The sequence below is a fragment of the Micropterus dolomieu genome, linkage group LG08 (genome assembly GCF_021292245.1).
Source record: "Micropterus dolomieu isolate WLL.071019.BEF.003 ecotype Adirondacks linkage group LG08, ASM2129224v1, whole genome shotgun sequence".
NCBI classification, from domain to species: Eukaryota; Metazoa; Chordata; class Actinopteri; order Centrarchiformes; family Centrarchidae; genus Micropterus; species Micropterus dolomieu.
In genome coordinates this window covers 23871335-23888721 of record NC_060157.1, presented here as the reverse complement: position 1 = coordinate 23888721, position 17387 = coordinate 23871335, and the positions used below count along the sequence as shown (strand labels likewise).

At 39.1% G+C, this 17387-nt stretch overlaps 1 protein-coding gene across 1 annotated transcript in view; it reads left to right on the top strand.

Moving 5' to 3' along the window:
* Window positions 1-17387, top strand: part of celsr3 (cadherin, EGF LAG seven-pass G-type receptor 3) — a 129692-nt gene that overhangs the window by 40197 nt on the left and 72108 nt on the right. Inside the window, exons 4-5 of the mRNA XM_046056226.1 lie at window positions 11697-11919; window positions 16536-16651. Coding sequence (XP_045912182.1) covers window positions 11697-11919; window positions 16536-16651 — 339 coding nt within the window. The remainder of the gene's footprint in view (window positions 1-11696; window positions 11920-16535; window positions 16652-17387) is intronic.

Genomic DNA, 17387 nt, shown 5'->3' with positions numbered 1-17387 from the left:
TATATATATGCAGGACATACTGCGGGGAGGGAAATAAAAGTGGTGCAAACAGCCAGAACAGTGAGACCGCTTAGTTTTAGGAATGAGGTTTGAAATGAGCACAGATTATGTAGGAGGATAAAAAATAAAGGAAATAGAGACTTCTAAATACATAATAAACATGCTTTGGAATGTTTTATGAAAAAATCCACTGCAGGGGACGTGATTTGCTGAGGTGTGTGGGATAAATGCATTAAACAGTTTGAGAGGAAGGAAAGAGGAATCTAAATTAGTTTTGGCGAGATAAGTTAGAAAGCATGAGGTGAGGGAAAGGCATGGAGACGGGAAAAAAGTACCTCAGGCCCCTCTGCAGTCTTTATAGTAGATATGCATTTCATGTAAAAAATTTAAAGTTAATGCTTGTAATCACAGCGTATGAGATGCCCTTGTGGTATTTTGGCCACAGTGGATAAATACATTGTCTTCCAAGAGTTAAATAGACGGTACTTTGCATATGCACAATTTTAGAGGTGTGCCCCTGATGCTGAGCTGCAGCCTTGTGTTAACACAACCATGATTTTGTCAGCAGTGTTTGTCTTAGTAATTTCTATCTATGGACCTACCAATACTATGTTGTTGCTAGCCAAATCAAAAATATCATTAGCGTCGCTCAAGATAGCAGTAGGATTTTTGACCATGAAAGGTATGATTTTGAAGGCACAGGGTAACATTAACAGTTGAGGAGGAAGACCCACACAGAAACTCTGGATGGCATTGGAGTCTTTAATCAATAGCCAGGCTTGCATGATTCAACAAAGATGATATAAATATAGAGATATATAATAAAAAAAAATGAAGGTGACTGACTTCTTACACTGAAGTACTGGAACTGTACAAAGTTAGTTGAGATTTACATGTAAAGTCAGTAGCTGGGTATTAATCAGGGTGAAAGGAACATTTCAAGTTCGGTAAGAAAATAGAAAATAAATTCAACCATCTTGGGTGTAAGAAAAATTATTATGTTGTAGAATATGTATGGAATAAAAAATGAAAGAGTAAAAGGAAGGGAAAACAAAATAATTAAAAAAGAAAGGGCTCCACAGTGAAAAGAGAACACTAAAGAGCATCGAAAATAAATGTGGGAGTGATGGTTATCAATATCCGGTATCAGATCTTTTGGAAATGGACAAAAAAAAAGTCAAAAGGGGATTGTGAGAGAGGTTGAGGCAGATGAAAGTGGAAATGGGGGAAAAGTGCACATCAAGAAATGGGAAGGAGGGCACAGAAGGGAAAAGCGGCTGGAGACTGAAAAAAGGGAGAAGGGCTTTGAGGCAGATAGTGACTTATATGTAAGGGAAACACAGTGAAAATGAAACAGGTGTATAGAAAGGAAATTAGAGAAGATAGAGCATCAAGTAGAAGAATATGTTAAAGACAGGCCAATATAAATGACAGAAGGCATTAAAATGAGGTGTAAAGACACCTCTAGAGAAAGGAAATAGCCACAAGTGGAGTGTTATTATAGGGAAGCAGTAAAGAGTGTAAATAGAGAAGAGAAAAGCAATGCGGAAAAGGAAACAAATGGAAGAACAAGTGACAGTACAAACAGGGTGGCACGGACTGGCAAATAACACAGTGCCTGAAGGAAGAAGAGAGGAGATCAGTGTAGGAAGAGGAAGAGAGAGACTGTGTAAGAGGGAGGAAGTTTAAAGAAGTTCAAATTAAAGTTAATAAGAAAAGAAGTATCAAATCAAAATACATTTACTGCATTATGCTCCCATGGTTCCACACAGATCATTTTTGCTGCAGAGTCATTTAAAGCTGAAATCCACTCTAGAATAAAATGTGTTATTTCTGGGATAATGTTCAGTTCAGTTTTAATTTGTTGTATTTTAACTAATCTCTGAAGATTGACAGCAGAGACAAACTGTAGTGATGATGTCATCAAAATAGAAATTGCAGAGCTGCATGATAGACAGTGAATCATCGAACAACTAGAAACACTGTATGACAGCAGCCGTGATCATTTAACTAAGACATGGGGACATTTTGTGAATCACAGCTGGAAACCGTACTTAAATCAAACTCAATAAAATGACTAATCTCAAAAAACGTGATGTGTGGGCCAGTTGCAGCTGATGACATCATCACTATTTGTGTCTTGAAGCTCTGATTTTCTATTTTTTAGGATATAACAGTGTATATTTATAGATACTGACTTTAGGTAAAGGATAATCCACAATAACAAAACAGAAAATAATACACACCATCTGGCAGAGGTATGCATTGTTGCAGACTTCCGGTTCAGGCTCGACTTTACAAAATCAAAAAAGATGTGCAACTCAATTTTGACTTTAACACTTGACTTGAAATGACTTGATATCCTTCCCAAACTCCAGATTATGTTTTGAAAAAGGTGTGCAACAAATAAATTATTAATTTTACTGTATAGACAGAATGGACATGTTATGAATAGGGGTGTGATGCGATCTTGTGAGATTAAATAAAGCTGTCTCCCGAGACTGACGCAATTGACATTTTTCACATGCTGTCAATCCACATATTAATTTTCTCATATGGTAAAATACAAACGTAATTATAACTGATAAGATAGACTTGCAGAGCGAATCAACATAGCCCGGCTGATGCAACATCAACGTATTCCCTGATAGTAATCAACTGACCCCTACTGCTCGCGCTGTGAGTCCGGACAGTGATGAGTGGTAACGTAGCTGGTAGAGTTTTGCAACATAAACATCTAAAAACTGAAGCGCAGCCTTGCTCTGTTTGGGACTGTGAGCTGCACTTTATCTGAGCTGCTGAATTTAACATGTGTGGATTTGTGTTGTGATTTCTGCTGAACACAAGTGTTTCAGTTACTTTCGGTTTCACATGCAGTCACAAACTGCGTCGGTCAAACAGTCTGAAGGAGATAATGTTACTACCAGTGCACCAATAACGTAATGCACAGCAGAGTATAGAGCAGGTAGACTTCTCTTTAAACGATGATGTTAGTCTGGTAATATGACTTTTTTCTGGACATTTCAGAGAACACAAAGAGAGAGATTCTGAATGTACAGAAAGTTTTGAACATGAGCAGAACATCTGCTGAAACACAGGCGCTATTAAAGTCTAGGAGATTCTAACTCTAATTCTAATTCTAAGATTCTAATTCTAATTTATTATTGAGGTGAAAAGGAGCCACAATCGCATTTAAATCATCCCCAAACCAAGACACAAAACAGGAGGGAAGACTAAATCATGACTCAGCAGGGATGATATTAAATAAATTCATCTACAGGAGAAACAGATCTGAAAGCAGCCCAGAATAACTGAGAGCCACACTAACTTAGATTCTGGTAGAGTTAGGCTGTAGAGTTTGAATTGTCACCTGCCACTTGAATTTTGTGTTTCTCTTCACATAAATAAAAACATTTTCACCATAAAGTGGTGCAGAAAAATCATCAGAATGCAGGAATTAAAGTGTTTAATGCTCAAAATTTGTATATAATTCATCACTAAAGACTTAAAATAGTGTTAAAATCTCATCTCGTCTCAATCTTGTGAACCCAGTCTCGACTCTCATTTGGTCTCATGGGGTTAGGTGTCTCGTCACACCCCTAATTTTGAATTAATGCAACAGCAGCCAATCATGGGCAAGCTGTAGCAAAAAGTGCATTTGTCATTGCAGACAAGCAGACTAAACCTGAAACACAAAGTTTAAGCTTTAGGCTGCCATCTGGCCAATCAGAATGAGGTATTCTCCATGGCTCTGTTATAAAATCCTTTACTGTTTAAAGAAGTTAAAAACACAGTCCTGCACGCTTTGATTTGTCATTTTATATTTTGTATACTACAAAATACAGTGCTTCTAAGCAGTGATGTTTCTGCAATACACTTTCCAGAGGTCTCCCATCAGTCACAGTCAACACTGTGAGTAGGACTATAATGTATTTCTTTTACTTGCTGTACTTTCTGTATACTTTGTTCAGCCATGGTGCTTATTGCTTCTCATGCTGTCTTCCAAACGTTTTGTCATTTTATTCCAAATGAACCAGAAATGGTTAAATGCATCACATCCTGTACACCAGAGTATGTGAGAACAGCACACTGAAAGGCTCTCATACAATATAGCTTTAACTGTGTAACATTTATTGGTGACAGAGTAGCAAAACATAATATTATTTATATGAAAACATTAATGATTACTACTTCACTAGTCAGGACACTTCAGACTCATTACACCTTTACCCAGAGCTCAAAATCCATGGAACCCTTGAAGGCAGTTGTTTTGTTAAGGGCTGTATAAGGAAAAAAAGAGCACCGACAAAGGCGAGTGAGAGTGAGACCTACAGAGGTAAGACAAGAGGAAGGAGAAGAGGGAAGCAACTGGGAGTGTATTGGCCTCCAGGGATGTACCATGTGTTGGGGAGGAGTTGGGGTGGGTGGAGCAAACTAAGATGCTGGGGGGTGGTTGAATAATACTGGCTTTGATGAATAAAACATCTGCGTGAATAAAGGGGTGGTGTGAATGCATTAAGCCAGGCACAGAGGAAGAAGAGGAAGGAAAAGAAATGGAAAGATATGGAAAGAGATGAAGAAAGGAAGGAGAAAGGCGCAGTAAAGAGTGGAACATTTTATATATAGAGATAGGAAGAGGGAAGGAATAAGGAGCTAGAGGAGGAGGATGAATTAAGGGGAGGAAGAAAAATGAAGGAGGGGAATGAAAATAGTGCTCTGCTTTTAAACAATAAAGCCAAAATGCAAGCAGAGAAGAGTCAGTAGTTTTCAGACTTGAAATGTGTTAAGTTTGTGTGGGGTGAATAGCGTGGTGTGTATTTTGGATTGTGTGTATGCTAGTGGACATGTCCATGTAGATGTGCTGATGGTGAGAATTTTGATTCTTTACTTAAATACAAGCAGCAAGACCACAATATGTAAATCTTCCATAACAAATAAAAGTCCAGCATGCTAAATTTGACAAAAGTATTACTAGCAAAATGTACTTAAGAGTCATGTAAGCAGCATTTTAATGGTGTAGTTGTTTGAAGTGGAGCTAATTTTAGCAACTGCTGTTAGCTGATTTATTGATATATGGTCGGTTGACAGGAAATGAATCAATTTTGTTAATCAATTGCTTGTCCAAGTTATGTTTCCAACACTCCATTCCAACTTCTCAAATGTGAGGATCTGTTGCTTTTCTCTGTCTTATGTAGTTGTAAATTTAAGTTTAGGGCTTTGGACTGTTGGTTGGACAAAACAAAAAGAAGAATGTTCTGGGATCTGGGAATTTGTAATTTTTATAGACTAAACAATCAGTTGGATGGTTGGACCTCAAGTACATCCTCTGCTGGTCCCTTTTGACGATTGTGTCCACAGTGCTGTTTAGTATGGTGATGGGGGATAGTGACTCTTCCTGAAGTCCAATTCCACAGTTTTGAGTGTGTTAATCTCTAGATTGTTCTGACCACACCAGAGGGCCGGCTATTCAACTTCTTGTCAGTATGCAGACTCGTCACTGCCCTGGATGAGGCAGATGACCGTTATGTTGTCTGCAAACTTAACACACCCTCGTTGTCAACAATTTTTGTTATGTTTGTCTTTATATTCCGACAGCAGTCAGGTATCTGGGACTGTTACAAGACTTTAATAAGCATGGCCAATCATGACTGCCTACCTGTGCACTCTGAACTACGGTCATTGTCCATGAAAATGTGTTTTGGGGGAATAGCTTTGGAGGGAGGCTTGAAGGGAGGGGGTGGCATTTTTTTGGACGGATACTGTCTCTGGCTAGTTTCTACTGCGTTGCCTACCCTAGCTTCAAGCTGTTTCTTGTGTGTGAATGTGTTTGTTTCTATTCTGCTATGTTCATTGAAAACCATCTGTTTGTGTACATGAGGTTGCTGTACTTGTTTGTGTGTGGAATTTTGAAGTGCTATGTTGCTATTAGACACTCACCGTTTGTTGATGTGATCGCGTGACCTTTGTGCCCACGTGAGTCTGAATGCCGAGCACACTGATGAGCTGGAACATGTTCCCATGTTCCTGCTCATCACTCACTGCTACAATTACTATTTTAACTCTTATTATTACTATAATTATTGCTACTATTTTTATTAACATTAGTTATAATTATTTATTATATTTATTAACATTAACCACTATTACCATTACTATTACTTTATATCTCTATGGGGAACTTGCAATGTGCTACTGTGTTCTCTTTCTCCTGCTGTCTCGCTCTCTCTGCCCGCCCCCCCCTCAACCTTCTGCTGGAGGTTTCTACCTGTTAGTAGGGAGTTTTTCCTTGCCACGGGCGCCAAGTGCTTGTTCATTTTGGGAATGGTTGGGTTTCTGTAAATAATATTATTAGAGTATGCGCTAGACCTGCTCTATATGACAAGTGACAAGATAACCTCTGTTATGATAAGGTTCTCTATAAATAATATTGAACTGAATTGAGCAACCTGAGAAATTATACACGTAAAGTGACTCTGTCCTGCTGTATTTTTGTATGTGTTTTTCCCATGACTGCTGATCAACTTAAGTGCTTTGTTGTAGTGGATGCCTTCATACTGCTTGGGCAAAAGACGAGAATACAAAAATCTATCGTTGAGTCAGTCTAAGATCACGTCTGCTGTGCTTCACCTCCTCTAATTAGAGTATGAGTGTGTCTGTATGTCTATTTTTTTTTATGTTGTCTGCAGTTCTTATTTTTGATGCTGAATGTGGGCATGCTTATTTTGTGTCTTCCATCGTCAATTTATTACCTGCCAGTCTGTCAATCTGTGCGCAACTAGGTGTGCAAAATGAACTAGCCTGTGTATTTGTAGGTGTGTGTGTGCTTAAGTATTACCACAAGCATAATTCACGTCTATTTTAACGTCTATTTATTTATTTTAATATTAATGAGAGGTTCTGTACGGATGAATGGGCGCAACAAACAAAGGCTGGGAAATGGAGCTCTGAGTGTGTGTGTGTGTGTGTGTGTGTGTGTGTTTCCCTATTTAATTGGTTCCCTGTTGTGTGCACGTCCATAGAAGTATATGTTAAATGTGAAAGGGGAGAGAGGATAAGCGAAAGCTAAACAAGGACGGACAGATGTGATAATCTGAATGTCCTTGGGCTATTGTTAGCTGAGCTGGGTGTGTAACTGGGTGTCTCTTCAGGGTGATTTGGTGGTTTGAGAGAGTATGTTTGTCAGCCAGTTGCTGGCAGATATCGGTTAACCTGCGGCATGTGGGGAAATGGAGTGATGAAGAGTAGGATGAACAAATGAATAAAGTGTGTAAAGTGACTGTGATGAATGGAGAAATAAAATGAATAGGTTTCTACAAAGATACAAAGGTGTTTGCATATAGGATTAGTTGGAAGATCACATAATTGCTTGAATAAATCAGTTAGGAAAGGAGGTAAGGAGGGATTTAATGGACGTTTAACAAAAATATTGATCAAGTGCAAAAAGTGGAAAAAATAAGCAATCAGCAAGCAAATACTTTAGATTTTTGTAGGGACACACTTATGAGTGCAGAATATGTTTTAAAAGCAAACAAGGTCAGAATCGTGAGTACAATAAAAGCTTCCTTTGCTTGCTTGTTTTTTTTGTTTGTATCCCTCTCATGGAGGAGGATAGATGGATGATGAAGGAAAGTACAAAATACAGAGGGTAATTCAAGTCGTCTATACATTTGATTGTTATACTCCCTAAATTTTTTAACACTTATTCCATCATGGGGTTCAGTTTGTGTTGTGTGTCACAGACAGTATCAGGTTGTGTATGAAATGTTTGCGTGTGTGCTTTTACAGCTTTTCCCTCAGTGTGACTTGTGCATTTGTGTGTGGTCATGACTTGCCCTCAGGTGTGTGGGGCTCTGTTTTGACTGTATGTGAGAGATTTTTTGTGTCCATGTCTTGTGTGTGTCAGATTATATTTGGGTCCAAACGATCATGAGGAAAGGTGAAGGCTTCTATTGACTTACAACCGTGTGCGCGCGCGCGCGTGTGTGTGTGTGTGTGTGTTAAGATGTGAGGACTCTGCCAGTGGGTACTTTGGCATCTAAAAGCAGCACAAAGTGCCAATAGAGACAGCTACATGATAAAACCCGAGAGCCTCGAGGGCAGGGGCAATGATCCGTCTGTGTGTGAGAGAAAGAGAAAGAAAGAGAGAGAGAGAAGGGAAATATGACACTGTTTTTTTAGAGATTGAATGTGTGTTCATGTCTTTGTTTGAGAAAGAAAAAAATCTATTACATCCATTATTAATGTGTATGTATTTTGGTTTGTTTATTTGTTATCTTATGTGTGTGTGTGTGTGTGTGTGTGTGTGTGTGTGTGTGTGTGTGTGTGTGTGGGTGGGTGGGTGGGTGTGTGGGTGGGTGGGTGTGGGTGTGGGTGTGGGCGGGTGTTCAGAGCCATCGGCAGATTCTAAAGTGGGTCCTTAAGGAGCCATATGTCTTAAGGCTAGTTTCAAATCCTGTCTGCTCTGTTTATATGGAGGGCGCTGGGTGTGGGTGCTTTTGTGTGCAGCTGCTAAATGTCAGACAATGTGTGTCCAAATATGCTCAAGGAAAAAGAAGAGTGAGCATCTACTCCTATGTACCTTTTTATGTGGGTGATTGTGTATACAGTATGTGTATTTGTGCGCTGCGTGGGTGTTTCTGCCTCCCTAGACACTTCAGACTAGCTCCTATTTGACTGGCAGCCAAATCTGTGTTCATTTTTCATCTGCATTTGTTTGGGTTGTTGTTGTTTTGCACACACTTCTAAAAAAACAGAATCACAGTCGGCATACTTTTTTTCCCCTTTTCCCCTGCGTACATTCACGTTCTAATCAAGTACTAATTTACATATTTCATTCAGTTCATTGCCTGATAGGAAGGAAAACCAGCAGCACTCTGTTAAGCTGTTGATGTGTTAAAAGAACCACTGCTTTAGAGATTGGGGCAAGACGTTCACGTTAGGTATAAACCTACAGAAGGCTCTCAAGTGACATAACACAACCTTTGTTGAGTATATTGAAGGCCCTCAAAACAACAGTGACAGTGAATAGCTGATTGTATAACTTAAAAATAACACATGGTCACTTTCTGCTGTTTGTTTGTGGAGGCTGAACATTTAAAGAAGGTCTGGCTGCAGCCTGTAGCATTAGCATGGATTTGAACCCGGGTCACTGCTGTAAGGCCTTGTGAACTTTACCAACTGAGCTAACTGCCCCCTGCCATCTTGTTTTCAAATTAACTTTGACCCAGATCCAGTAGTGATGTCACAGCCCTTCATTTGCCCATTGTGAGTTTAGGGGTTTAACTGGAGGTTCACATTGCACCCACTCATGCCGCACCCCCTGGTCTACAGGCTGCAGCTGTTCTTCTCGATCATTTCCCCACCTATGGAGTTATTTTAGTATAAGCACAAATTGAATGTGAATTTAATAGTGTTGAATTTGAAATGTTCAAACCCATTCTCACTCCATGACTCGTCACATATGGACGCATGTTCAAGACCCATCGGCGTCAGTATGTAACGCACAGGGGATCCCCAGAGCGTCATATTTCAGCGCAGAGGGGGCATATGATATTTAACAGCAAAGACAAAGTAAGGACATGGTTGGGGTGGGTGGATAGAGGGCCAGAACCCGGACTTTGAACCAGGAGAGCGGTGTTTGTGTCCCGTGTGAAACAAAAAGTTAACAATAAATATTTTTATTGAAGTTAGGCAAGTTACGTAAATTGTGTAAATTACGCAACTGACATTCATAGTTATTTTAACCCAAACCATGATCTTTTCCTAACCTTAACCAAGTAGTTTTATTGCCTAAACCTAACCAAGTTCTTTTTGTGCCTAAACCTAACTAAATTGCAACATTTCACAACTTTAATAATGTGCTGTATCAAAATGCCGATGTTTCAAAATGCTAGCGTTTTAATTTGAAAGTGTAACTGGACGTTGCATATTTATTGTTGCTACCTTTACCGGACCTTATATATTTGTTGTTGCTAAGCGTTGCTAACTTGATTGCGGAGCCCTAAATGTCTAAAAATGACGCAAAAGGGGTACCCAGGGCTTTAAAAGGCGATGCCAAAGGGCCATGACCACTCGTCAACACGTGACGAGTTGGGAGTGACAGTATGTTGGAATTTTGTACGCTAAATTTGAAATTATATTTCATAGATTGAAATTGAATCTAATGATTTGAAATCGAATTTAACTTGTATTGTTTCTTAAGATAATATCGGCAGTTATAAAGCTACCTTCAGCAGTTGTGAAGCAGCAGTTGACCACCTAACTTGACTTTTAAACTACTACTACTACTACTGTGAACCGTTGCGATGGCTCAGTTATCAAGTTAACTTCAGCTTGGTAGCTTTAATGAGCTAACTTAGCAGTTATTAAGCCAGTATATTAGGAAGTAGGCGGATGTGCTATGTTTGCTTTGCCAAGCCTACCAGCTGCCTAACTGTTTTGGAAACTAAAGACAAAATTGTTTGGACAGAATCTTAAATTGGTAAACAAATCTGCGGATCAGAAACTTTTGCACTCTACCCACACTAGAGTATAACTGGGCCGATTTTGGGTTCAATTCGCTCCCCTTTGAAAAGTATGGAAGTTTAACAAAAATATTGGATCAAGTGCAAAAACGTTTCTGTTTAACTCCGAAGCCACGTTTGATAACGCGAGTTCCTGGAATCGGCATTCTGATATTGTTTAGTAAACAGGAAGCGTGTGGTCTTGCGTCTTGACAGAATCATCTGGTGTGCACGATAAAATATAAAATTGGTGAAATTTGTCTGTGGAATCCCACATTTTAAAAATCAAGATATGAAAATCCTCTAGTGTGCATGAGGCATTACGTTGTAAGTACAAGTTAGTTAGTTAACAGTACATGCAGATTGATTCTAGGTGCATGTTTGATGTTTCAGTTTGGTAATAACATTGTTTTCTGAATAGGCAATGCTAGAAATGGGAGTATTTAATCACTGAGGTATTGCTTGAATTAGTTGTGTCAGTATAAGATATGACAGACTTCGACCTCTTCTGGTGCTTCTGGTGTCATTTAAATCTTTCAAATTACATTTATAGCCTAATGAGTAAAATATTACGATCACGACAATATTTTATCTTAACCATATTTAAATTCAGCATGTTAACCTAAAGCTCTGTGGGTTTGATCAAAGCTTGGTTGCACAGCATGTGTTCATTTTGATGGACTTGCCAGTGAGTTCAGTAAGGTCAGCGCTCATGAAAATTAATTGCCTGAAGTCTCTGTGGAACAAACACCAAAATGGAAAAACTGTCCAGGGACTGATGGAAAATCTTAAACCATTTTTTTTGACGTATCCTTTTATGTTGGTGCAGGAAAGGATGCTGGAAATGTGTATATTAATGCTATTCGATGGGGCATGGCTATTTATATACAGCATATCCTAAGACTGTGAATGTAATGCAGTTATGTGCTTTTGTTCTATATTTGTGTTTTTTTAAAGATAATACTATGCCAACCAGTTTGTCCTTGTAAAGGGGACATTTATTGGGAACATTTTTAATATTTTTTACTGCCCAAAGCACATACTCATTTAGTTTGGTGATCTCTTACTGAGTCACTGATTCTGACATTTTGTTTAGCTTTCCTGTGTCATTGAGATTATTGTGACATTGCTGTTGCAATTCCTACTGAGGTTCAGCAGAGGTTGAAGTAATGAATTCTTATTTTTAACCCCCAGGTGATCGATGTGAGTTTGATCGACGGCAGGGCAGGTGTGTGCCAGGTGTGTGTCGTAATGGAGGGACGTGTCGGGAGCTTTCAGGTGGGGGTTTCCGCTGTGAGTGTCCTGCAGGAGGCTATGAGCGTCCATACTGCACAGTCACTGCCCGGTCCTTCCCACCGAAGTCCTTTGCCATGTTTCGGGGCCTCAGACAGAGATTTCACCTTTCCATCTCGTTAACGTGAGTAAATTGAGTGTAATCTGCTCTTTGTCTTTCTCTGCTCTGTCTTTCCTTTTCTTCTCTAAATTGCCATATAGTTGTTTTGACTTCCTTTCTTTTAGCCTCCATCTTTCATCATCCACTTGCAGACAGAGATCCATAACCACTCCTCTTTGATTCTCAGTTCTCTGCCTCTGACTCTTCCTCTTCCCTTTGCTTGAATCTATTTATTTCATCTCTGTCTCAGAGATCGATCCTATTATTCATGGTGTTTCTCTCGGCTGCCTCCACTTCTCTCTCCACTGAGAAGTGCGGTTTCTCCCCTCTGCTCTTTCATCTGGCAACTTACTGGGTTCAGTAACATGCTTTGCTTTCCCTCTTTCCACTCTCTCTTCTTATTGTACATCTTATCATGTGGTAGTCTTGTTTTTAAGTCTTGCCTCTTTCAGCAAGGGCTCCAAAGGCAAATGCTTCATTTTCTGGTGACCCTATGCTCATTTTGTGAAGTGGTAAGAAAAAAGTCTGAGACTGTGGGCCTCCCCTCAGACAAAGCTTGGGAAAAGGCACCCCCTCACCCCCTTAGTTTACTTGCTTAGTTTTGCTCAATAACCTGAACACCTATGGGATCATCATTATGTTATTTGATCCCACAGACACTCAACAATTGAGCCAAGATACCCTAATATTGTTTGACAATATATATTTTGACATAACTTCAGACCTCACCAAATAAATAAAAAAAGGTCTGTCCTAAGGCATTTATTAGTTTCTGATTCTGATAAAGTTGGAAAAAAGTACTGAAACTACTGTATTTTTGAACACTTTCAACAGGAATGCTATTCTCTGTGATCTCCTCTTGATGACTAATGTAATACTTTTTCTCTTCCATTCACTGAGCCTCCCCTGAAACTGTTTGGGGTCCCCATGGGGAGGCCCAACTCACACTTTGAAAACCTCTGCCCTAGTTCAATCAAGACCAAAATAGGATTTTAGCTAGAGTTACTCCTTAACTTTTCCTTTTAAAAAACACCATTGGAGTTGTGGCTTTTTTACTTGAGTTTAATATCTCCAAATTTTGTCAAGAGAGTACTGACCTGCTTGTAACCTGTAGAGATACATAGCTACACCCTCTAACTTGTTTTGTTCCATTTTAAAATTGATGCTGTGGCATAAAGTATGTATACATTACTGCAGAGGTCAGTGATTGCCCCTTACTTTAGGACACTTTGTCTTGCTTACTCACCACCATCGTTTCCGTGCTACTCCTTTGCCTCTTTGAGAAATCTGAAGTGGTCCTTAAGAGTGGTCAGGTCGGGTTATGGGATGGTTGCCATGGGTGATGTCTTTTCTAATGATAGTTGCCAAGGTGACATTGCCCATGGGGTTGTTGCTAGGCTGATGTGGCCACCGTGGAGTGGTTGCTATGAGACATTGTGGTCAAGGAGCTTCTGTGTATTGTTGTTGCGGAAAGGCACTATATGTCATTTGAGTCATTGATTTGTGACCACTAGTTGGGCAGTGATGGTAAGTCAAAGAATGATATATGTGATGTGGCTGTTCCTTAAAGAGCAGCTCACTTCATGAGCATTTAAGAGGTTTTGTGGTAGATTGTATCCCCTGGAAGACTCCAGCGTAGAAAGTCAGGGAAGTTGTTGAACAGATACTGTTTGGTCTTCTTCAGAACTGCCCTTCTGCACATTCAGTCAAACCCATTCACATCAGGGAGCTTCAACCTTAGTCTACAGAACTACAATTTCAATGCCTTTCTCTAGGGCACCACACCAGTAAATTTAGTTTTTCAAGATCACAAAACCCATGATAATGTTGTTGGGTTAAACTACTTTCATGTTAGCCAATGGTGACTAATTTAGTAGCGTCCAATTGTAAATACACGTTGCTCTTACTACGCCAGCGTTCTTCCCCTGATGTCAGTGTTTTATTTAGAGTCCTGTTTGCTGGCAGCTACTCATTTGCCTAATTTCAGAGCAAATCAGGCCATATTATTCATGTCACTCACTTTCTCCCAGAGCATTTTATTTCTCTAGTGCAAAAATGTTTCATCTTTCACCCAAAAGCTGCTTCAGAAGCTGTTGTAGTTGTAACATGAGCAAGTATGATGGGTAATATGGCTCTATAGGGCTGTGAGAGTATAGATATGTCCTTAATGCAAAATTGTAATCTGTGCAAATCATTTGGGGTTTGTGAGAAAGGTTTATTGATTTTAAGAGAAATAGTCACCTTGAAAATACTTTATTTTTGTTTTTATCTTTTTCAAATGCAGTTGTTGGATCCAAATAATGAATTTCACAAACAATACAGACAAATACAGCAAAAACAGACATATTGAACATTTTATACCTCCAGCCTCTCTCCATCTTCACTTCATATGACTCCACTCACAGTTTCCATTTACTCTGGTAAAGCTCAGGTTACACTATTTTTCCTAAGATATTTCTGGTGGCTTGAAGAGATTAAATCTGCATACTACTAGACAGGACACCACAGTGCTGTCAGAACTACAGTAGAGCCATGCAAACAAGACACATGCCCGCTATTAAATAACGCTGGGTTTATTTTAGACAAAGGCAACATTCTCAGATAACACAGTTGTCACGATGGAAATGGCAATAACATGCTCCTTTCCTAATACTGCTGTATTGCAGTGATGACTCTATTGTTACAGCCACATTGATCTCTGGTGGATGTTCAAGCCAAGGATGTAAAACACAGATATAAGTAAGAATGTGTAGAAATATTGTTCCTCAAGGACTTGAGATAAGGCCACTAGTTCATAAAGCAACAAGCAAGACTTTTGGTTTCAAAACATCTTAAAGGTTCAGTGGCAGACACAGTACAAAAGGTGCCATCTTCTGAGACAGCAGAGAGTGGCCAGTCAAGAAATTAGGTTTCTTTATGTAGATATATTCAGAAATGTTATTTACTTAATTATTCAGTAAAACCATATGTTATTGCGACTTGGCCACTGACAGATAAAATGGAAAATGTAAGCCAAGTGTGTGAAACACTGTCACTGTTTCTGCACCACAGTCCATTATAAACCACATTATAGATAAAGTTTATACAAACACTGACAAGGGAAACATGTTGATTCTCTTTGTGATTATGGACCATCGGCAAAACTGCCTGCAGCAATAATATCTGGCCCGCTGCCAGATCATGGTGCTTTGATAGCGGCAACATATAAAAATGAATAAACTTTGATAGCGGTGATGAAATAGATCTCAGTCATGGTAGCAACAGTTACTCACATAATCACTGCCTCTTTTGTGGTTTTGCCTACAATATAAAAGCGCAATAAGCTTGTTAGCTGTAATGCAGTGTTTGGAGTTGAATTTAGTGCTTTTACTTGAAAATACTGAATGACATTAAAAAGTCTGTAGCCTGCTTGACACACCTCTGAAAGAGCCGTCAGAAAACGTGATTCCCCTAAATGCACTCTGCCTGAAGATACTGGGGAAATGAAAAAGCGTCTGTAGGTTGATGGATGCGGATAAAACACCGAAACACGCACACTACAGCCCATGCAGTAATGTTAGGAGAATCCATTTGTTGGAAAAAAAACCAAATTGTCCCAAGGTGGGATCAAACACACAACCCTCAGGTTACAAGTCCTACACTGTACCTGCTGAACTAACCATATTATATTCTCTCCTACCATCTAATGGTTGCTCCAGTGCAAAACTTATTTGCCGACCCCTTCTGTATATTATTACTACTTCTTCTTCTTCTTCTTCTTCTTCTTCAAACATAAATATTCAACATAGTGATGAGTGTCTACACTGCCTGAATTCTACCAGAAGTAGAACAAGAACGTAGTGAACGCTCTGTAGTCCGTTTTGGGCTACTATAGAAACATGACGATGAACGTGGCGACGTGCATGTAAGGGGGACCCGCAGTTATGTAGATAAAAAAGGCTCATTATAAGGTAATAAAAACATAACGGTTTAATATGTAAGTTCTTTACACACCACTGAAAACATAGTTACGGATCTTATGTTACATTTCTGTCACTAGATCCTCAGAATTATTACAAACTGGACCTTTAAGATAAAAGCAATTTTTAAAGTGGAGATTTTTTGCAGTGGGAATTGCCTTGTGTCTTGTTGCCAGGAGATTTGTCATCTGTTCTGTATTATAAAAAAAACAACAGTGCTTTTGTTCAGGCCATGTTAACATGGCAGCCTTGGCCTCAGCACGTCCCCCTGGCCTTGCTATGGAAAATAGACTATTGTGTCACTCTGGCCAGCTGAAAGGCGGGGACGTCTGCAGAAATATGGTTGATTACGTGTGGTGCCATTTGAGTACCTTTTTTTCTTACTTACTAAGTCTGTATGAGGATGCTTTCAGGAGTCTTTTTTGTTTTGCCATGTGGAATTAGGTATTGTATGTCAGACTGTATCATGGTCAAATGTTGCATTAACCAAGCCAGAATTAAGAATCTCATCTGAAATGTCATACAGTATTACTCAATTTATTTGTAATGTGTAATGTATATTTTCAGGATCCAAATATGTAATATACCGTATACATAATATAACAATACTAATATTGGCTACAAAATATTCATCAATAAATGTATTATGGACAAGAGTTTCTGTATGTGTGCATTTTCTAGTTTTGCCACCTTGGAGAACAGTGGTCTTCTCTTCTACAATGGACGCTTCAATGAGAAACATGACTTCATCGCCTTGGAGATACAAGACGGACAAGTGGTGCTCAAATATTCCACAGGTACTATATCTATATCGAGTGATTGTGTGTTGTATTATTTCTCTATTTATAAGGACCATATGTTATTATATTATAATTACAATTGTGTATTCCATTAAATTAATGTGTTTCTTAGATGTGTTGTGTATGACCATTTTAGCTTCATTCTTTCAGCTGCAAAGGTGGTGTGTCAGCTTTTCGACATTAAAAGCCGCAGGCACTGAATAATAAGTGGTTCAACTCACTTTCAAGAACTCTTTATCACTTCAAAAATCCGATTAATTTATTGAACACACTCAAACATTTTCCAAACATTGCCATAAATTAACTTCATAGAGTAATGAAATGATAAATCCATCCATGACACAAAAAGTGCATAATAGCAAAAGGTGGGGCGGTACATATAACCAGTCTCCAAAGTTACCCTTTTAGTTTAATATGAATTTGTTTATTATACTTTAGGTTGCATTTCTTTATTGTATAATACTGTTTCTGGTAAAACAAAAATGATAGTACTCTTTAAAAAAAACAGTCTGTCTCTGTAGGGATCCTTTCCACAATGTAACCTGCTCCGGCGCAGGTTAGTTATTCAGCAAGTTACCACGGCGATATACCCTGGTAAGAATTGAGCCACTGTCATAGGACTGAAAACACAGGGTTAAACATTAAGTTACCTTGCTAACCTCAAATTCTGCTTCGTAGTACAGGCCCCTGACCTCCCAGAGCTCAACAACAGAGCCATAACACGGCTTTGGCA